The following is a 23,129-nucleotide window of genomic DNA, read 5'->3' on the forward strand; positions in this document are numbered from 1 at the left end:
ATAGAACTCCATAGAAATGATTACCCAGGAAAGTAAATAAATTACGTAAATTCTCTTAAGTCAAATTTTCTGTGATTTACGCCCAACATTCAGTATGCAGGTTGAGAATTAAAGTGCTATTTTCAATCATCAAATTCCCAAATTAAATTTCCCCTATTGCACGGCCACCTTTTTTAAAATATACATCAGAGAGTATCTATTCTAAAGGGCAATCTATTCATTGGGATGGTTACCTTTAGGACAGCAAACTCAAAGGGTGTTTGGCTGAGTAATAAGAATATTTTTGACAACAGAACTTGACGTGCATAACTGTTACCCGATTCATCTTCTTCGATTTTCCATATTTTTCTGCTAAGTGGGTTGCTCCCTGTGGATCTATACAGTGGGGATAGCAGAGGGTCATAGAAGAGGTATTTTTAAGCACTCTGGTTTCATAGTGTGTGCTTGATGGATAGAATAAAATGTATTCCTCCAGCTGTTCAAGAATGAGGGCAGGGGAGTAGATAAAAGGAGAAATGAAGGCAAGACAGAATCAGATCCCAGTAAATGCTGCAGACTTAGTGTAGTTGTGCCTCAAATCCTTTTCCTTACCTCCAGTGTATAATACCATCAAAAAAATCCTTAATTTCCTCCTTACTCCTAAGCCATTATAGCCCAGCCACCAAAGGGGTAGGATTCCACATACTGTCATGAATTTACACACAAACACACACACACACACACACACACACACACACACACACACACAAATCTAAGCTGAGCTTTTGGTGCTGTTGAAGAGAATTTAAGCATTGTAAGAGGATGGACTAAACTTACATTATCTGAGGTATGGTAAAAAATAAAAATAAAAAATGAAAGTGCGATGAATAAGAAAAATGAAAAAATCCACATGTTACAAATGGGCTATAAACACATTTATATTCATAAACTGCTTTCAAATGGTTATGTCATATTAATTAAAATAAAAGTAAGAAAATAGGCTCAATGCAGAGGTACTTTTTTAAAAAAAACAACAAAAAACAAAAAACAAAAGTTAATAAAATATTTTATCTGCATCAAAATATTCTTTGGAAACCAAAAATAAAAATGTATCATGTATGTTCTTTCAGGTTGATCTGTAAAAGTCAGAAAAATACATAGTCCACGCTGTTTAACTTTCTCCAAATACAGAGTATGCACGAAGCATAAAGCAAAAGGCTTTATGTCGTCCTGACTGAAGCAGTGTGCTCCCTATGTTGGACAAAGAATTCCAGTTCAGTTCCTATCAGAAAACAGTTTTGTTTCAGTCGCGCTGAAACAAGTGACTGGACTTCACTATGGTGGAGTGTAGCTGCAGGTGTATCCGAACGTTTTTCTTCAGAGCCATAAAGACACCCGTGGAAACTCCTGAGGCGAAGGCATGGTTTCTCACAAGGCCAAGAAGAATATTATCCAAAGCGAAATTTGAGTCTGTACTTCACGGTGTTGGGACTTTTCCGAGGTGCAGAAAGGGGAACCTTTGGCTTGACAGGACTGGGTGGCTTTTTCTTCTCAGGAACAGTGACCGTGAAAGAAAGTTCTGGCTGCTCCAGCTGCTTGAATCTTGGCAGAAAGTGAGTAGAGATGTGCTGGGGTTTAACCCGCGGGCTGCAGCCTCGCTTAGCTTTCCCTCTCTTGTTGAGGGCCACATACCATTCCCGGCCTGCTGGCTCAGTTCTGTGTATTGCTGAGGCATAGGTATTATAGCTGTTTTCTTGGAATCGCTCCCTGAACTTGCAGTCATCGGTAAATTTGGCCTGGTGGGGGGAAAGAAGAAAAACTTGTAAATAGTAATAATATTTTCAGCATGTAATAAAATGAGGTCTTATACTGTAAAGGGAAACCAAAATTTCCACTGACGGAAAGCTTCCTCCTCCATTCTCTCTTGTAAAGACATATTGGCCTCTTTTTTTTTTTTAAGTTTTTTTTTTTTTTTTTTATTTAGTTTGAGAGAGACAGAGAGAATGTGAGTGGAGGAGGGGCAGAGAGAGAGGGAGAATCTCAAGCAGGCTCAGCACTGTCAGCGCAGAGCCCAATGTGGGGCTTGAACTCAGGAAACTGTGAGATCATGACCTGAACTGAAATCAAGAGTCAGACAAATGCTTAACTGACTGAGCCACCCAGGTGCCCGAAGACATATTGGCTTCTTTTAAAAAGTTGCTTTAAATTACTATTTTCATTTCTATCTTCCTACTTTATTCATCTTTGTAATGCTGATTTCTGTTTACTGTGTACTTAGTGAAATAACATCAATGTATCTAAAAATGATAACAGGAACCCTTAATATGTTGAAATTCTGTTATGGTTTTTAAATTACTTTGAGATTTGCAGTAAAAAAATAACTTCTAATATTTTAATATTTTTCCCCTCTGAAGCCATCCAGAAAATAAATAGAACTGAATTATTAAGGAACAATTGCCTGATAAAACATGAATGCATGTTTCGAGAAATGGGGTCATATTATTCCTTTGAAATAAGAATACATTTTTCAATGTTATCAGTGTGATTCATGGTGCTGAGAGAGGGGTAGCATATGGCCCTATTAATATTGCATGTGTTAGAGTTCTTTAGGAAAAAATATATCTTCACACAGTGATACAGGAGAGAATATTTGATGCCAAGAAGAAAAAATTACTTTTGGAGTCACTAGCAATACTTCATCCAGATCTCTCTCTCTCTCTCTCTCTCTCTCTCTCTCTCTCTCTCTCTTCCCCTCCACAGACACAGACATAGACACACACACACACACACACACACACACACACACACATAATGTCTGCCCTTGAAATGTTCCCAGAATAGTGGCAAAAGCAGACAAGTAGACATCCGTCATGGCACAGCTTGATACAGGGAATGAGGACAGCGATATGCAGAGGGAACAATGACAGCATAGCGGAAGGGAATCTAAGAGGATGGAGGCGGCTGGCAGAGGGCAAGGAAGTTTTCCTAGAAAAGGTGACATCTGAGCTGAGTCTTCAAGTACAAGATATTAGCAAGGTGACATGAGAAATGAATCTCAGGGAGCAGGAACAGTGTGTTCACAGGTCAACATGACACTTACTATAGGTAGTAAGTAATTCAGTATGACTTCCAGGTAGGATTCATGGTAGAAGGAACAAGAGATAAGGCTGACAAAGTAGGCCAGTAAAAGCTCAGAAAATGCTTAGTTTGCTCTGGTTGTAATGCTGATGACTTCTGCTTACTGTGTACATAGTGAAATAATATCAATGTATATTTAAAAACTAGGAACTCTTAATATATTTCAATTTTGTTAGTCTTTTTTTTTTTTAATTTTTTTTCAACGTTTATTTATTTTTGGGACAGAGAGAAACAGAGCATGAACGGGGGAGGGGCAGAGAGAGAGGGAGACACAGAATCAGAAGCAGGCTCCAGGCTCTGAGCCATCAGCCCAGAGCCTGACGCGGGGCTCGAACTCACGGACCGCGAGATCGTGACCTGGCTGAAGTCAGACGCTTAACCGACTGCGCCACCCAGGCGCCCCATGTCTTTAAATTACTTTGAAATTTCTAGTTAAAAAGTTAAGTTTTAACAGAAGATTCTGTTAAGGAATTAAAAGAAGATGGTCTGGGGGTGTAGAGCACAAGCATGCAGACAGATCTGTGATCAGATACCAATTCTGCCAATCAATGTCTTAGTGTCAGGCTCCTTATCCACAGGTCTTATCCACAGGGTTATTGTGAATACCAAAATATTTTTCTAGGAAAAATATTGGTAGCTTTCATCAAACCCAAAAGAGGCCATAACTCTCAAAGGATAAGAATTCCTATCCTAGATCATTGGGTTTCACAATTTCAGGGAGCACCATTGTATAGAATTCCTCAGCTTGCAAATACCAAATACACCGATGTCTATATAGAAAAACACTAAATATATATATGATACACTTTCCATATCAGACCAAGAGATACTATACTAGAATTAAAAGTTATTTTTTTCTTACTTTTTCTAATAATGCCAAGCTTTCCTCTGCAATACAGATCACAACACTGTTGTCTGAAAGTCAGAACTGCGGAAGGGAATCTACCTAGATCTACTGTTGACGGTCATATGAATTTTTTGACTTGTGCAAAGTAGAGACAATATTGGAAGACAACCGATTTCAGAGCACTTCCAACAGAGCATTTATGTTACATGCGACGGTTAACCCAAGTTCCTTACATTCAAGTAGAGTTCAGTCAATAAAGCTCTTTATTTGAGAACTATGAAGCTATATATCTAGAATCTCCACAAGTCTACTGGTGATTCCCTGGATTTGATCTCTAGCTTCTGGAAACAGATGTTTTAAAGAACTATCGCTTATGGTATTCCTGTCATCTTGTCATACCCTACCAGCCTGTGTCTAGGCCAAGGGAGCTATGCTGACATCACTGTCCTAGTTTTCTTTTTATTAAAAAGACTTTCTTACAAGTCAAATGTAGATTTTCTTATAGTTACTTAGCTCTTAAAAGGACTTAAATGCTTTCCCATTTCATTAGATAATCCCAAAATTTTATTTAAAATAAATGCCATAGCCATTTGTAATGTTTTCTGCTACATAAAAGGATAAGCATTTTAGGAAGGTATAGGGGGGTTAATCAAACAGAGTAGCAGGTATATTTACCCTGCCTCATTTTTTTTCTTCAAATGTATTTGAAAAACATTTTTAAACACATATAATACATTATACCCAAACCTGACTTCTAGTCCTATTTTGCAAAAGTCTATTTTCTGAAATAGAAATAGCAGTGACCACTTTATCCAATTTTGACAGGTTTTTAAAAGTGTACTGTATTATTTAACCTTTTCTTTACTGACACACACACACACACACACACACACACACACACACACACCACGGTGAATTAAACCTATAGCAATTCCATCTTAGAATCTTCAGATGAGTGAAAGCTCACCGACTCCACCTGCTAAAATCATTTCATCTAAAACCATTCTCTTTTCCTCCTTAAGATTCACGTCCATAGTTCTTTCTTAACACAAAGGAAGGCTATTTGGGCTCTAGATTTTCAAGCGCTACTTAACTGTCACCCAGGGCAGAGATGTTCAGAACCTAAGGACCCACACACCACGTGCAGCCCCACAGCCTTTCCAAAATCCCGCATTAGAATAGGAGTAAAGGCGGTCAGACTGTTTTGGATTTCTTAGTGGACTTCTAAATTAATGTTTTGTCTGAAAAATTCTTCCAGCTGTGATGGAACAGCACCATTTGAAACAAAGATTTCAGCAAATTTTTTTCAGCAAGAGATCTGGTTTCTTCTTGAGGGGATTGACTGTTCCTGCCACTATTCCTGGCCTTGTTCATTCAGACAAGACGGTGACCCTAAACAATGAATTTCAGCTTCTAATATCATGCGTGAACCAGTTTTATAGCAAAGAGTCACTAAGCAATATAGTTCTTAGCTACAGGTGTTTGAACATATAGATGTTTACCATTACACAGTTTTGTATAATAAATCTTTCAGGCTACTTTTAACTTTTTAAATCCCCTTTGAATTATCAGAAGTCCTTTGGCAAAATATATACTTTAAAAAACTTTTTTAATGTTTGTTTATTTTTGAGAGAGAGAGAGAGAGGGAGAGAGAGAGAGACAAAGCGTGCATGGGGGAAGGGCAGAGAGACAGAGGGAGACACAGAATCTGAAGAAGACTTCAGGTGCTGAGCTGTCAGCACAGAGTCAGATGAGCGGCTTGAACCCACAAGCCGTGATATCATGACCTGAACAGAAGTCCGTCGCTTAACCGACTGAGCCACCCATGTGCCCCTGGCAAACTATATACTTTTAAACAATAGAACTACATTGTTTCCCCAGAAAGAGTGACATTGACATAAAGACTTTTTCTATAGTTGAGGTGTGAGATAGAGAGGTGAATGAAATTTCAAAGAAGCTATTGAAAGCAGGATCCCCGTTGCCTCGTCGTGCTAGCACCATCAGCCACAAGACCGAACATAAAGAACCAGTATCTTGGTTTCAAATTCATTTTTTACCAGTCTATTCCACAGATCTTTTTGACTATGTATCACACGCCAGGCACTGTGCTAGCTGCCACTTTTATGATGAGAAGCAATACAGACATGGTCCTGTCCATGTTCCTTGTTGAGCTACATTATATGTTTTTCTCCTTAATTTTTTTTGATGTTTATTTATTTGAGAGAGAACATGCACACATGCAAACACACATGTGCGAGTGTGAGCAGGGGAGGGGGAGAGAGAGGGAGAGAGAGAGAATCCCAAGCAGGCTCTGTGCTGACAGCCTGAGGTGGGGCTTGATCCCATGACCCTGAGATCATGACCTGAGCCGAAATCAAGAGTCTGATGCTTACCCAACACTCAGTCACCCCTCTCCTTAATTTTTCCTTGATCTTGCAAGTGTAAAAACAAGTTACATTCAACAAATCATAACTGCAAAATTAAAATGAAATGTTCAAGCCAGCTAATTTTTATGTAATTTAATATAGTCCTAATGGACAAAACAAATAAACCTTAAACAAATTTAACTATTTTTGCTTGGATAGCCTAATAACTCAGAGGAAGGGAAAGAGTGCAGTTAAGGAAAACATGAATTTTGGATTAGAAAGGTGCCTTGCCTTGATTCTACTCACCTCTTCACACGGTGAGAACACACAATGGATGTTTAGAAGAAAGGTCAAATTCAGTTCAAAGAAGGTGAAATTTTGGTTAACCGGGATATTTAAAAAAAATTTTTTTTCAACGTTTATTTATTTTTGGGACAGAGAGAGACAGAGCATGAACGGGGGAGGGGCAGAGAGAGAGGGAGACACAGAATCGGAAGCAGGCTCCAGGCTCTGAGCCATCAGCCCAGAGCCTGACGTGGGGCTCGAACTCACGGACCGCGAGATCGTGACCTGGCTGAAGTCGGACGCTTAACCGACTGCGCCACCCAGGCGCCCCTAGCCAGGATATTTAAAAAAAAAAAAAGACTAATTCTGCGTTGTTGAAATCTGAGCGTCAAGTAAACCAAACAAAAAATTCTTTCTGAAACAATATTTTTCAAAAAGCTTTCTGAAACCTCTCAACACAGTTTTGTTCCTTAGTACACATCGTGTTGTATGATGAGTGAGGATCCTGCAGTGAATGAGTTGAGTCTATGCAAACAAGTACCAATTCTCACTACGTGCAACAACACAAGCAAATACGTAACATATGAAAGAGGTATGGAGAGAGGAGTGAATTTGCACCAACGTGAGTATAATCCTTGGAGTTTGTGGGGGTATTAATCAAGTTTACTTCTTTATTTCACTTCGTTTTCTTTGATTTGCCTCCCTCTTTTGAAAAACCTTATGAAGAAAATAATTAACCAAATACAAATAATTAAAATGTCATTGTGGGCTGCAATATTATTAAATAATTAAAATATTATTGTAGACTGAGATAAAAACAATTATAAGCCAAATTGTACTGTAAGCAAAGTTTCCTGACTGCATGCATCCCTGCTTCTGGCTCCCTACCTCCTTTTAGTGCTTCTTGGTTCCTGTCCCTACTCCCACCTACGGGGCTGCCCGGCCAGGTGCCCTTAGCAGAGGCTGTTTTGTGTGGTTGTGCTTAAAGCTCCCTGAACGAAGGAACCCACCTTTGGTGGTGATTAAAGGCTGAAAGGCAGCCCCTGCTCCCATCGCTTCCAAGCGGAACAGCCCAGTGCCGGGCGACATGCACCCAAAGGGCTGCATTTTACTCTTTACTACATAGGCTTTGTATAGGTCAGTTGCAACCATACTATGCTATCTCCAGGGCATGGCCTATTTCCTGCTTGGCACTGGACATCTTTCCATTATATATCTCAGTTCTTCATCCCGAGTGACTGAGGGAATACACAAGTTGGATTTCACAATAAACCAGCCTGAAGTAATGTAATGAAGAATCACAACCACAGGATTTGTTCCCCTCCAAACTTTACGAACTGACTTAAAATTAGCTGGGGGGCCAGTTCAAAATGCAAATTCCCCAGGCCCTATCTCCAGAGGTTATGTCTTTAGTAAATCTAAGGTGAGACCCTGGAATTGCATCATTAACCAGCACCCCGTGTGATTTGATGCAGGTGAAGTAAGAGTTTTCCCTCTGATGCTTTTAACAGCTCAAAAAGAGGGGCTGTTGAGGGCTACTGTATGCACCAGGGGTTTTGCATCTATTAGTTCACCTTCTCAATAATCTCATGACTAGTAGGATGCTATTGTCTAATCCTCCAGTCAGAGAAATAAAGACAAAGATTCATCTAAAGCCCCATGTTTACCAAATGCCAGGGTCAGCACCTGTGACTTAAATCTCCCATCTTCTGATTCTTAGATTCCAGCTCCTTCATGCTATAGAGACCCAAGGGCATCTCCTAGATTTCTGTATAGTCCTACTTGTCTTGAAGTTGCCGATACTGACAAAAATGCTGATAAAAAACAAAGCCATTCCCTCAACCATTGGAGAAATAGAACACCCTCTCTCGCTGTAGGCTGAAATGAAGCTGCAAGTTAATTCACGGCACCCAGATTTTCGCAACAAAATAGGCTCTCTAGCTCGATCAACATAGTGTGAAATTACGGGAAAACCGGCATTTACTGTAAAGGCAGCACCCTGACCCCAGTTTTGAGACCGAATAACTGGACATTCAGTTTTACTACGTAAATTGAAAGCCTTTAGAGGGCAAGAGAAGTTTCTATTCAAATGCCTTTAAAGAGCTCATGGTCTTGACTGGGAGAGTGGAGTGCTTAATAAGTTATTTTTTTATGATAATGATGGTAACTATTGCTCAAGCGTCCATTTCCCCTTTCAGTAAACATGCCCAGCTCTCGAGGCTGCTGACTCCTGCTCACACTGCCCCCAGCGCAGGAAGTCCAGTCCAGACTCCCATCCCGGGCAAGCCAGCTGGCACCCTCCGAAACCAGGAAAGGAAGACGTTCTAGTCCTTGCTTAGGGCTGATCAAGCATACATTCCATGCCTGTTTCGTAAACTCTGCAATTAGCTTTCCTTCCAAACATGATCCCCTAAAACCCTGAGAAACAAAAATAATTCTACCATATGCTTCTCTCTGGACCTTTAAAATAAGCTAAAATGTTTCTTCCCCAATAGGTAATGTGCTATCATTCGTGCTTTACGAAAAGGCAAAAAACAAAAAAAAAAAAAAAAAAAAAAAAAACATTACAACCATCTTTTCCAAGATTTACATTTTCTTTAGGAAAAGAACAAGATGCAACAGGGGTCTAAAAGTGTTATGAGATTATGATCATTAAGAAATCCTTGCCTCTTTAAGACCTTGAGCCTGGGAATTTTGCTTTCAAATTAGGTTTCTTGCAAAAAAGGAAACTCTGGAGATAAGGGGCTCTTGTAGGCACAAAAAGTGCCTAAAAGTGGACCTAAAGGAAAAAAAAAAGGTCAGTGATAAACAGGATTTGGGGCTGGTCTAAATATCTGAAGGGTCACAGCTGCCTGACCCCCAAATCAGAAAGTCGTCTTCTAAGAGAGGAGACAGGATCATCAAACAGCTGCCTGAGAGCAAATTAAGGAAGATCTTTTCTAAATTAAATGCTGAATACTTCCCAGGCACTATTCTAAGTATTTTATATGTATTATCTCATTTAAACTGCTCAACTATCACAATAGATCATGATTTTAGTCTTTGTCCTTTTACAATTCATAAAACCACAGAAGCGAAAGATTAAGTAAAATGACTAGTTTTAATTCAACTAGAATGACACAATCTAACTATGCTTGTAACCACCACACTTAAGGTCTCTCACTCCTACATCCGCACCCACCTCATATAAATCCAGAAAGGTGCTCTATGGGGATTTCCATAGAGATAACAAACCTGAGGAGAGAGCAGGAACAGAGTGAGGAGGGAACAGGAACAGACGAGCAGTCAGAGACAGAGACAGAAAGAGAAGGGTGCTCTTTTCCACAAGGTACCTCAGCCTGGAATGAGTTCAAAAGGACAGTGGAGGTCTCAGTGAAGGCTCTGACTCACCCTCATGGCTCTTTGGGAAGCAGTCACCTACTCCCACTCTCGAAGATTCCCAACACATCTTGAAGAAGGAGAAGACCATACATCTTCACCCTTGTAAAGAATGCTGAAAAAACCTGCATGGTAGGAATCCGGCTGCACTGTGTATTTGAAGTATACTAGTAAAGATTTTAAGGAGAGCTGCATATAGATTGCGACATGTGTAGGTTGAATGAGTCAGGAAGCCATGCACACTGAATTAACAAACTTAGCACACACGAAAAAAATCAGTACAAATATTGCCTAAGTGTACCCATTCTGGGCTCATACTTCGGTTTGCCATCTTTGCGTCTACTGATAATGAAGCATTTTATAAATGAAATTTTTCAGTGAGCAAAATATAGCTCTCTTCTGCTTTGAAAGTTCATTTTGAGAGGCGTTTCCTATGTGGCGCATCATCACATTGAACCACCAACGTGTGCAAAACTCTGTGATAGGTTTTGTGGCAGACACAGAAACTAAAGACACAGAAATAGATGGGAAAAAAAGAGTCCGAACAGAGCTTGCATAAGATGGGGAGGCGACGCACGAGCAAAATATTGTAAGGATGTGCCACAATATTTATTCTTTGACATGTAGTATAAAAATATTACTAAACTGTGCGATCGTTAATTCCTATAAAATAACAGGTGAAAACAATGTAATTGGTTCCAAACAAAATTTAGTATCTTCTCTCAACTAAATTTTACCTACAAAGCATTATAGCATTTGCAGAGAAACAGGATGTTAAAAGGATGTTTCTGGTTCAATCATTTGTTAACTGTGTTAACTTAACGAAATTATTTAACATCTCTAAGACTCTTTCCTCACCTAATCATGTAATGAGATAATGTGAGTGAAAGAACTTTTAAAGAACTATGCAAATGCGTTGTCTGTGCCCAGCAACTAATTTTTAATATTCTAATTGTTACTATAAAAACTAAGCTGAGAATCTATAATTATCCATGAATATTTCTTAATACAGTATGGAAATTACTTCCCCCAGAATTATATGAATGCTTCATATTTTTGGTTCATATTTATTTTATATACAAAACCTTAAAAGTACTCTATTAACTTAAAATTTTTTCCAGTTTTATTGAGGTATAATTGACATGTAACAGTGTGTAAGTTTAAGATGTACAATATGATGTAAATATACACATATATATAGAAAAATGATTATAAAGGTAGGCTTTAAACGCCTCTGCACAGTTACTAGTTTAAAGCAACTCACAAATTATACATTTAATCCTAAAAATATAAAGGTTTTTAGCGTTTTTAGTGACCATGCAATTTTGTGAAAATCAAGACTAAATCAAATGATTATATCTAAAGTTACAAGAATAATTTTTCAACGTGTTTAACTAGAAGAAAACAGGAAGAAACCATCTGGGCATAAAACTGATAATTGCTAGGATTAATACTATTTCCAAATTCAACTTCCTTAAAAATAAATCACGTTATAATTTAATTAGGTTTCCATCTAGAGAAAAAGTGCTAATAAAAGCTCAGATAAGAGAAAGCGGGCTTGGACAATAGGTTTAAGAAGAATCCACATAATCATAGGGCTTAATTTTTTTATCTTCAATTCAGCTCAAAGTCATTAGAACGACTTTAATATCAAAGAGCTTCAGTGAGTGACAAGAGCAAGACTTGCTTTGTACTGTTTAAAAGTCATTATTCCATGAAATAACTTTAGCCTGCCAAGATGAGAAAGAATAACAGATGCTGTTTTTGCATTATCTGCATTATTTCAGCCAGCCAGCCTTAGACATTTGGGTCAAATTTCTGGAAATTTGTTTCTTGCATTTGACAGAGGAATCATGTATCCTCACCTCTCAGTGTGACCTTTCTAATTGGCATCCATTTGTAATGCTTCGAGTTCTGTGGCAATTACCCTGAAGCTGGCCCAAGTTTGGTCTATTTTTTGCATGTACTAGGGCATAAGTCAGAACAATTAAAAAATTAAGGTGCTTACCCAAAACAAAGCAATAAGAGAAAGTTTCTTTACATGCACCACACTTTATTATGATGCTTAGATTCCAAAAGTGTTTCAATTTTTTACAATCTTAAAGTAGACTGGGGGAAAGGATTGTGTTCAGATGCGTTTGGTCATTGTTTTCTATTCTGCATGAGGATTTTTTAAAATCATTTTTTTTTTATAAAATGGCATGTCCTACTTTTCCACAGTGATGCAGAAGTTTGCCTCTTAAGATAAATAATCAAAGAGTGATTACTTGATGAAAACTATAGTAGAGCTTGCTAGAATACAATAACCACCTCAGAAAATGAAGTAGGTAAACCTTTTTATAATTCTTGCAATGGGTGATTAAAGAGATTAGCAAAGGTTTTCCATTTATCTCAACCAACTGAGTTTTAGAATCTATTATATTTAATTTACCATATAACAGATAGTATTTCTTGAGCACTTCCAGTGTACCAAATACTGTTTTAAAAGCTTTAAATGTATTATCTCATTTAATCCACAAATAACTACACAAATAGCTTTGAATTCTGCTACCCCCTCCAAGAGGTATTAAAAAATCACCTTGAGATGCTAGAAAAAAAAAAAAAAACTGAAATTCTTACAAATTGAACCAAGTGAAATTCTCACCAAATTTTTTAAAGTTCTATAGGTAAAAAATCATAAATAGTAAGTTTCAATTGATTACACTCCCAGCTAAAAGTTGCTACATACTTCAAACACTAGAAAGTGATATTTCTCCAACTCATTCAGTAGGAATTAAAGAAAATAAGAAGTGGAGGACTAACGCTAAATGATAACTACTTTGTACAAATGACCTAATATGACAAAGCTACAGAAAGAGCATAAGTCACCTTTAAGTGCTGTGCATATGGACCTAATACAAGTAAACCAAACCTGTGAGTAGAAAAACTAAGTTAAACATATTTGTTATCTTTAAAAAGTTTTGATGCGTCCCAAGTAATCAGCATTTTTGGAAAAAAAAAAACATAGAAATCTTTAATTTGTAAATCAGTTACAACACATATATGTGGCTTGTAGAAATTTTTGAGTACAAAATTAGTCTTCATAATTTTGAGAAGTATTCTATTTAATGCAACAAAAATACAAAATGAGAGTTCCTCAAATGAATAAATTAAATTTCTCCAAGAAACAAAAATCTTCTCCTTATTGGTTTCTCTCCATACTTACTGATGTGAAAATAGGTTATATTACTTTGGCCTAATTTTTGACATCATGAATAGCTTGTAAAATTGAATAAGAACCTAATCTACTAAAAATGCACACACAGCCACCATAAACATGTACATTTTAAATGTTCTATATTATTTCCATGATATTTCTCCTCAGTTGGGCCAATTTCAATAAATGAAAAATGGCAATCAATTTGAGAGTGCTATTTTCAAACACATTCATCCTTAAAAATTTTTGTGGACTGTGTATTATCTTTTCAAGTAAATAAAATATAAAAATGGTTACTTGCAACAACATGTACAATCACCTTGGTTAAATGTACGTATAATTAAAACACACACACACACACATTAAGTCCTCTGAGCAAATTGTCCCTCTACCAATGTAGAAACTCACTTCATTCCATTCTACAAATGTGAAATCTCCGTAACACCTTGAACAAACATAAAGTGGTTCTACTTACACTTGCATGGAGTTTTCCTTTTTTTGACATCGCTAAAAATTTGTTGCTGAAAACTCCTCGTATTCCTACAATCCCCTGAGACACAGCAAATATTTCCAAAATACCTAGGATGACAGAAATCCCAAAATAAAACACAGACTCCTCTATATACCATTGTGAAGAATTAAATTTCTACACAGATTCTTTTCATTCTTTATAGTTTTGATTAAAAAAAAACCCAGTATTTAACATCCTTATTTTCCATAACATTCATTATGTTAAAAAAGAAAAGCCTAGCAGTCAAGTGTTCATTTAAAATAACAAATTTTAATATTCAAAAATTTAGTCCTGGTTCATTAATAATTCTTTTTTCCCTTACAAATAAGTCATTTTTAGTAAACAATGTTTAACAATAGAAATAATCTTCTCAAGTTGTAAAGGAATCGGAAATTTCTTTAAATGTTTTTCAAAAGAATTCCCATCCATTGTTTTCTATCAAAGATAATATAATGCTTTTAATATTGAAGCTCATAAAGTTTGGACCCAATACTAATAGAAACTTGAAAGCCAGAGACAAATAATACTTACTTACATGAACTAAATCTCTCTTCTTAAATTGTAATAACTATACAAGTACAAATCAATATATACCATATTCAATCATTCAGTGAGTAGTTCATTTAAAGACTACACATAAAAAGTTGTTGAAAGCATTATAAATAATTTGGGATTATTGGCTCAATGAGTGTTTAATGCATTATGGTTTGAGACATCTTGTATTTTAAATGGCTTTTCTGGCAAAAAAATTAATAAGGTATTTTATTACATTATTGTTTATATTTAGTATTTCATAGTTAGCATTATCAAGTCAACATCCCTTTGTCTCCTATAATAATTTGAAAGTCCAGGGGCGCCTGGGTGGCTCAGTCGGTTGAGCGTCCGACTCCGGCTCAGGTCATGATCTCGCGGTCCGTGAGTTCGAGCCCTGCGTCAGGCTCTGTGCCAACAGCTTGGAGCTGGAGCCTGTTTCGGATTCTGTGTCTCCCTCTCGCTCTGACCCTCCCCCATTCATGCTCTGTCTCTCTCTGTCTCAAAAAAAATAAATAAACGTTAAAAAAATTTTTTTTTAAAAAAGAAAGTCCACATCCACTGTGTCAAGAGAATCACATACCACAGTTTATAGAGTATTTTAGAAGATGAAATTTATAGTCTGTATATAACTGGAACTCCTGCCTGTTTGTCGTAACTCATAATGTTATATGAACATGAGAAAATGGTAGTGCTTTTTGTTAATTGCCTACATCAAATTGCAAAAAATTGGGGGGGGGGACAAAATAATATAGTTCACTATAGCTAAAAAGAGACCTGTCCTAGGAAGAAAGGAAGGAAAGAAAAAAGGATGGAAAGGAGAAGGGAAGAAAATCTCCATCTTTCAATCTATTATATTCTGAACATATATACTAATTAGGATATCTTAACAGTATTCTGCTGAACAGATAAATTCACCAGATTTTCTTAAAATAGCAACCTCCCCTGCAGTATTGGAAGTACATATAAAATTATTTCATTTATTAAAAAGGTAGTATTGAGAATAACCATATATATAAGATATATAAATACATATATATGAATATATTCATTGGGTACTTTTTTTGCACAATGTGAGCTTATAAATATAGCAAATACTGCTGCTTATTTATTTATTCAACTTGACTTCTTAAAAGCACTTGATTAGAAAGTTCATGGGGGAGAAGGGTAGCAGAAGAACTATTGTTTCTGTTAGAAGAGTATTTAGTCCAGAGTAAATAAAGCACATCTCAAGAAAACTGCCACTACCACTTTTATTAGTAGATGTTTCTTAAAAAAAAAAAAAAAAAAAAAAAAAAAAATTATTAGGAAGGAACTAGTTTTGCTTTTAGGAAGAAATTCTGAAAGAAACTGCCATCTCATAAATTATTTTCTTCATAATGTTTTCAAAATGCTCTTTTCAATAGATGTTGCCATATAAGTTATTTGTGATGCGCACCCAAAGATTTTGAAGCATTGCCATTTTATCAAATAGTGACAAAGCACACATAATGCTTTGTAAAGTTAGATACAATGTACAATGCAATATACTGTAATAATATAATTAATAAAGCATAAATAGAACATGATACAAAGTTATATATATACAATTACAGAATGATATTAAAAACAGCATTGATGATTTTAGATATTTGGAAGATGGGGGTTATGATTGTGAATGCTGTGTAAACATGTGTTAAAAAGCAAGAAATGGAAACCTGATAAGTTGTCTAAGTGTGGAACAATAGAAACAAAAGAGACAATATGGGATTGGTGGAAAAGGAGAGTCGGTTGTATGTTTTCCCCCCAATTTACTCATGGTTCTACATTGTTAGAGCGTTTTTATTCCATTCTACAGAAAAGCATTTGACTTTGTAAATGCAAACCTGCGTGTTAGTGAAAAAATACACCATAGCATAAAAGATAAAATTCTTATTGGATACATATGTTTATAGGTTAATATTTGAAAGATCAAGACAAAGGCTCTAGAAATACTTGTTTAATGGGAGCATTAATGCTTTGTCTATGTGAGCTACAACTTCTGACCATAACATATTCTATTTTTAGAAAAACCTATTTTGAGTCATTTAACTTGTTTCCTAACACACTGTACATTCTGTGTGTATATGTTGTGTAAACTTTCCATTGTGATAAATTAGATGGGAGAGATAAGATAATATATGTAAAATGTTCTTATTTTATTATATACTGCATGGTTTCTTTTCTTCCAAGTTCTACTATAAAAATGATATTTGTCTGAGAATGAATGGATTTTATAATTTTTTTAAAGTTATATTTAATTGAAAGCTTAAAAATATACCTTCACATATATTATTCTATTTAAAATTATAAAGAATGCAGGAAAGATAAAAGATGAGATCAGATAAAATAACACATAAGGCAACTTTGGGATGATCTTCTAAATCTTAACATAATTATGATGTAATATTGGGAATGCTATTAAGATCATAATTTCCAAAGTAATTTCAACAGTAATTTCACAATGTCTTTTTTACTAAAATGTTGGAACAGATTCTACAAGCCCTACAATTCAGCTTCCTGACCCCACCTCCAAGAGATCACACAATTATTGATTTTACTATGCCAAATCTCAGTAACTCACTAAAGAGTCCTAAATATTTTAAACCCATATGCATTAAATTACACATATAGAAATCCCAGAAAACATTTCTCTAAAACTAAATTTTTCTCAATTTCAGTAATTTCCTGACTTTTACTAGGATTCAATAACAATAAATTTTATCGGAATTTACAATTCACATTATGGATACCAGGATGGTATCCCTAAAGCAAAATTCTGGAAGGCTAAGTGTATCTCACAGACCATAGATAGCCAATACATGTTTGCTAAATTGCATTGTTTTCTTTGACCTTGTCACTACCTCTCTTTCCTTTCTCAGGACACCTGCACATACATACAGACACATATGAGCATTCGTACGGACACAGGTTTTACTTTCCTGCAATTCTGGTCCTCTCCTACTTAGGAAGTGGGGCAAGGAGAGAGGATCAGTATAATTATTTCACATTAAGGTGCTAGAGACAATGTGTTATCTTTCCTAGGGAGTTCACATGTAAGAGGATCAAAAGAAAAAAGCAGTGCTGAACAGAAGGAACCATTTTTCTCTTGGTGTAATTTGGGGGTTGACATCTAGATTGAAGGAGACAAGAATTTATACACACATTGTTTAATCCACTTACTTGCAAGCATGGGCATATATTACAAAGTAAGTTTATTTCAAGAAGAAAATATATGTCTACTTTTTTACCTTAGTCCCCTCCAGAGTTTTTAATACAACAGGACTCTATTAATGGTGGTTGATAAAATTACGCAGATTTCTCACTTTTCCCATTTCTTAGTAAATAACATACTAGAATGACATAGATATCCCATGTTCAGAAGCCCATTTGAAAATCCTCAAAGAAAAATCATTTAAAATGGAAGTTTCTCTACTTGTGTTCACATAGACACAGATGTCTGGGTATCATTATCAAATCTGAGTCTTAAAATGCCCAGTGTAGCAGACCTTGATGATTAAATCAGCAATAGAAAATTTCCATTTGAGTTTTTCTATTCAGTAGATACAGATTCTGGGGGACTATAGAAAGGTTGATTCTATAGGACACTAAAATTGACAGTGAACTTCAATGTTTAAAAATTAGTAAAATTGAGGATTCAGTTTAGTCAGAATATATGATTGTAATTTTCCTATTTTGTGTGAACTTTGGCTTTGTGCAGCCATAACCTTCAACTTTTGCTCCCTGAATTGAGAATTACTTGACTGCCTATTCTTCAATGGCCCACCATAAGTCAACAGAAGCATTGAAACTAAACTTGAAAGCTCATGAATTAAAGCAAACCCGTTGTTTCTATTCAATAATTGGATTTTATCATCTGTCTTGTCTTGTCCATCTTTCTTCATTCTTCCCTAGTATTTCTTCATAATAAGAATGTTATGAGCTTGATTATTTTTTTCTGTGTCCAAAACTTGGGCTAACTACTGTATAAGAGAAGGTAAGGACATATTAAGTGGTATGCCTTAACCAAATAAACTGTGTTTCAAACTTTATGGCCTGAGTGTACTTCTGATGGTGAAACTAGAAAACATTCACAGTTTGCCGAAATTTTAACATCAAATGATAGTTGTAAAACATATGTATATGTACAGATATATGTATCTGTCCTGACAAACATTACAGAAAATTACTGAGTTTAAAAGAACCATTTAGACTGCAGTTTGGTGGCAAAGTTTTGACTCTTTCTAAAGTAGCATGCTGTGACCAAAAAAAGAAAGAAAGAAAAAAACTGTAAGTTCTCTATCATTGCCAACTCACAGACAGTAAAATGAGATGATGAGTTACCTCTATGGTCCTTTTTGGTCCAGCTCTCAGTGTCTCTTGTGAGACTTACACAATTGTTTCCTTGTGTACTCTAACCAACAGTCCATGACCAATGCTTTAGTTTATGTATGTGTCAGGAAACTGTCAAGTGCTGCTTTCAAAGAAGTGGATGACCAGCCCACAATTAGCAGGCTTCTGATTCTCTTTCACAGATATTGAGGGCAGAGACTCATTTGAAATTTCCAAATTACGTGCTCTCCCACTACACATGACATATTTCATAAATTCCTCATCCACCAGTGGTAGAAAAATCATAGTTAGTAGTGTTGGACACTCCAGACATCACAAAGCAGAAAATCGCTGTGCTTTAAACACTTAAGTTATGGTTTTCTCTGCGTGAAACAGCTATGGAAGGCAAAAACAAATTTTAAAAAATCCTCCAACTCCCAAAAGTAGTCAAAATATCAAGCTTGATGAATTAATTAGCCTATTATAGGTGCATGAATGAATGAATGAAGAATGAGTGAAGAATGATGGCAAACCATATGAAAGATACAGACTAAACCCTGAAAGCCTATTCTAACCTGGAATGAACTAGGAAAAGCATTAAATTAAGGAAGTTTTATTTAGGCACTGTTTTGTAAACATCCCTGTTCTTTTTGAGTATCTTTCAAAGTGGATTTTAAAATAAATTGTACCTTGGAAAGAAAAGATATTGGTCAATGCCTTCTTTAGCTGAATGTATTCTTTGCTGGTGGGTTCTCAATTTCCTTTCTCTGCTTTTCTAGAACTTCCCCTCTGGCAAGGCCTAAGGTGCAGAATCTTTGTCTTTTCCAAGGGAAGAGAGAAATATCTTGGGAATGAATCGGGTTTTCAGAGATCCCTACTACACCAAAACCCACCAAAGACACATTCTTTTATTCCCCTGAGCCCCAACCTGCAGCGTGGTGCATGCTAACTTTGTGTCTTCCCTTGGGAACACAGAAGTTATCTACTGCTGGTGCTAATTTCCTGGGTAAACTACAAGAGCAGAAGAGAAAAAGGTTCCCTGAAAAAGAGAGGTGGAAAGATTACTAGAAGCGGGGAATGAGCTCTTGTGTCTGATGGACTCAAGAGTTGGGTGTGGGGAAATGAGAGAGACAAAGGGAAATACTGAAATTAACGTGACTCTCCCTGCCCCTGAAATCTTGGAAAATTCCCCTTCACCCTAACAGACCTTGCCCTTTATCTCCAAAGACGGTGAGTTGTTTCATAAAAGTGAAATGAACCTTGAAACGTAGAAACAGCCTCCCCCACGGGGCGCGTGGGAGGCCCCGGGACGCGCTGGGGCACACTTGGAGGAGCCCCCTCTCTGGTTCAGGGGGCTACCACGTGTAACACCTACCACGTGTAACACCGCCAGCTGGAGCAGCATAGCTCAAAAGACGGGTGTGGGGCAGGGGCGGGCGCGAACCGGCAGGTCTTCCACATCCCGCCTCCTGTCCCCTCCGGAGGAGGCTTGCCAGCGGGGTACCCCATGGACGCGACACCTCCAGCCCTGCTTGGCAAGCGGCTCCCAGACTGCCTGCCCTGCTGGGGCTCCCGCGCTCCTCTGCAGCTCGGGTAGTCAGAAGCCCACTGAATGGCCCGTAGGGCTGTGGGTTTGAAAGGAAGCAAGCTAAGTACACCTGGGAGCTACCAGGCGGCCACACGGAGCCAGGTGACCGTACGCAGCGCGATCTCCTGGCCCCGTTCCCGCTCTTCCTGATTATCTCTCAGGCCCCTGCTGTGTCTATCTGTTGGATTAACCCCTGCTGGATGAGCGATCTGGCCTTACCGAGGAAAAGCCTCAAAGAGATCGCCCCGGTCTCGCACACACCCCCAAATCATCTCTCCCCTTGGCTACCTAGAGGCGGTGAGAGGAATCAGAGGCGGGGCAGCCAGCGAAGGTCTGGAAACACAGATGGCGTGGAAGGAAAGAGGCAATAGGAAGAGGGGGTTAAGACAGCTAAAGAGAAAACTCAGAAAGAGAATGTAAAACTTAGCTTTAAAAAAAAAAAAAAAAAAAAAAAGCTTAACACGATGTACACCTGTACGGAATTGAACCTCCTCTGACCTTCTTCCAAAACAAAGAACTTTTCCTTAATCGTCCTTGGGGACCAAAGGCTGGCCACTTCCTAACAAGGTGTTGTCATGGTCTCAACCTACTTAAACGTTGCTAAACCCAACTCTGGAATTAATAATTCGAATGTCTATCACGTATCCCACTCTAAACGTGTCCAGTTTTCCAGATCGCTGTCTTCTTCCAACCAGGGGATGTCTGATCTCTCCTATATTCTATATGTATATAATGTACAAATATGCATATACCAGAGACATAGACGGATACATGGATGTATCATGTACCTTTGGGGTTTATGGTGGCAGTTGGGGGGGACCGGCATGTGAGATCTGATTCTTCTTTTAAAAAATAACTGTTCAGTTATAGGCAAGGAAAGGGGATGCACTTTGATGCCTCATGAAAAATGTTAGCCTAGTGAACAGAAGCAGAAGGTAAACAGAAACTAAAGGAGCAAAAGATTTTTGTTTTCTTCTCCAGGCACCGGCTGGAGGCTTCTCTTTGGGACCCGGGCAAACTGGAAACAAGGTACCTGTCTTGTGCGCCAGCCTCTGGTAGCCTACACCTCAGGAATCGCCATTCCTCATACCCACAAGAGGGGTGCGCGTGTGCGCGCCATGTAGATGCACCTCCACCCAACCCGCCCCGCGGTTCCGAGGGACAGCTGAGTCCCAGGAGCCAGGGCTCCGGAAGGTGCGCCTGTGGGTCAGGGAATAGGCTCTGTCCCTCCCGAATCCCCCCATCGCCCGCTTAGGACGCGCTTTGCCAGGAGGGCGAGCAACTTACTTAACATATTGGCTTCATGGGAGCCATTGACTTTGCCATCTGGGTAGATCTGCAGATGGAAACCGATGCCCACTCTGCAGTAGAGGCTGCCGGTCCGGCGCCCCGAGGGGCTCCACTGGAAACTGCTCTGCTCCAAGCCGCTTCCTTGGTTGCCCAGAGAAGCCGAGGGGGAGGAGGAGACGGAGGAAGAAGAGGAAGACGTCGTGCCCCTGCTGCTCCTACTGCTGCTGGCGCCCGCCGGGTTCCGACCGGTGGCTGCGGGTCCGGGTTGCCCTTTGGGGGCGAGGTGCTTCTCCCCGTGAGCCCAGGCGCTGAGGATTAGGTGGCTGAGGAAGAGGAGGAGGAGGAAGGACAAGCTCATTCTTCCAGCCGCGGGGGTTCTAAGTGCATCTTGTAGGGTTGGTTCTGGGCTCCGTAGCCCCCGCGCGGCTGCGTGCCTCTGGCGCTGCCCCCCTCGCCGCACCGGGTGGACATAGCCTCGGGGAAGAGAGGGAGGGAGAGAGAGAGAGGCCACTCGAATGGATCTCGGCGCAGGAACTGGGATATTTATAACGCCAGTGATCTCACTGCTTGGTGCACGCCTGCGAAGCTTCCCCTCACCCGCCGCTTTGTGTACTCTCTGGCCGGTGCGGGGAGGGAGCTTCGCGGTCCCGGGGGCGGGGGGTGTGGAGGAGGGAGGAGATGGGAGCGAGTGAGTGGGAGGAGAAGCCGGGCGGAGAGGAGCTGTACCCCGACGCTGGGCACGCGCAGACCGGGGCCACGCACCCCAGCAGTTCTCACGCGCCGCACGGCCACCCTCCCACCGGAGCCAACGGCGCGGAATTCACCTCCGCGCGAGCATGGGAGTCTTCCAGAGGGCAGCAGCCGAAATGGGGGGGGGGGGGTTAAACGTGGAAGTGAGTTCCTGGACTCTCCCACCTCTGCTGCACGCCTGCGTCCCCGGAACGCACTCTCGCCTACCCAAGACCCGATTTCCAGGTTCCCTTCCCGTTGCCCCGCAGACCCCGCTAGCACAATCCTGGCCCCGGGAATCTCTCCGGAACGAAGTCCGGCCGTGAGAATCCCAGCGCTTCGAAGTGCTTGCGGTGGGGAACCAAACCAAGATTCGCAGTCCAACTTGGGAAGCCTTTGGTGTGGCGCGGCTGGAGGAGAAGGCTGTTGTTGCCTCTAATGTATTTAACGGGCTTATTTGGTACTTAGAGAGCCGCCCTGAGCCATTAGGCCACAATTCGAGTTGCTTTTCTATTGGAAACTCTGGTTCACGCTAAACATTATGCCGAATTTGTTTTTCCGTATGGGAAGTTTTCGGTCTGTGTCCGAGAGGGTGAGCGCACATGCACACCCGCGCTCACAGCAGGGTAAGAGGGGCAGGTCTGGGCACCAGCACATGTGGCTGACTGTCCAGTTGTCCTCTCTAACCCCAGGATCCCCTTGGCAGGAAGGATTAGCTAAGGGCTCGCTGCGGCTTACTCAGAGCTGCAGTTGACTGAAAGATCGACCCCAATGAATGATTAATGATGCGCGCTCCGGGTTTCAGGAAACCTGAGAACCAAGAATTTCCATGTATGCAATGCCCCTTCTGTCATTTATCTGAGAAATATACCTGACTTGCATTCTTGGGATAGTTCTGTCCGAAAACATATTTGGAGCTTTAAACTACACTCTGATACATT

The 23,129-nt window shown here is 39.2% G+C and overlaps 1 protein-coding gene across 3 annotated transcripts; it reads right to left on the minus strand.

Annotated features, from left to right (window-relative positions):
- Positions 1-1,040: 1,040 nt before the first annotated feature.
- On the minus strand, positions 1,041-22,073 carry FGF5 (fibroblast growth factor 5). Of its 3 annotated transcripts, XM_045473617.1 has the most exons (4): positions 21,457-22,071; positions 13,665-13,768; positions 9,797-9,849; positions 1,041-1,775 (listed from the first exon to the last, which is right to left on the minus strand). In XM_045473617.1, the coding sequence occupies exons 1-4, from the start codon at positions 21,815-21,817 to the stop codon at positions 1,457-1,459; spliced, it is 837 nt and encodes a 278-aa protein (XP_045329573.1). In that variant the 5' UTR covers positions 21,818-22,071; the 3' UTR covers positions 1,041-1,456. The 3 variants fall into 3 exon arrangements, with proteins under 3 accessions (XP_045329573.1, XP_045329574.1, XP_045329575.1); XM_045473618.1 differs by lacking the exon at positions 9,797-9,849 and having other exon boundaries at positions 21,457-22,067; XM_045473619.1 differs by lacking the exons at positions 9,797-9,849; positions 13,665-13,768 and having other exon boundaries at positions 1,650-1,775; positions 21,457-22,073.
- Between the last annotated feature and the right edge of the window lie 1,056 nt (positions 22,074-23,129).

Source organism: Leopardus geoffroyi, chromosome B1 (genome assembly GCF_018350155.1).
Source record: "Leopardus geoffroyi isolate Oge1 chromosome B1, O.geoffroyi_Oge1_pat1.0, whole genome shotgun sequence".
In the NCBI taxonomy this organism is placed as follows: Eukaryota; Metazoa; Chordata; class Mammalia; order Carnivora; family Felidae; genus Leopardus; species Leopardus geoffroyi.

Coding starts and splice junctions, on each gene's coding strand:
- FGF5 (XM_045473617.1), bottom strand. CDS start 21,817: ATGAGCTTGTCCTTCCTCCTCCTCCTCTTCCTCAGCCACCTAATCCTC. Junction 9,850..13,664: donor AAGGAAAACTCCATGCAAGT/GTAAGTAGAACC, acceptor CTCTCTCCTCAG/GTTTGTTATCTCTATGGAAA. Junction 1,776..9,796: donor CCTTTCTGGATTTATATGAG/GTGGGTGCGGAT, acceptor TCCCCCCACCAG/GCCAAATTTACCGATGACTG.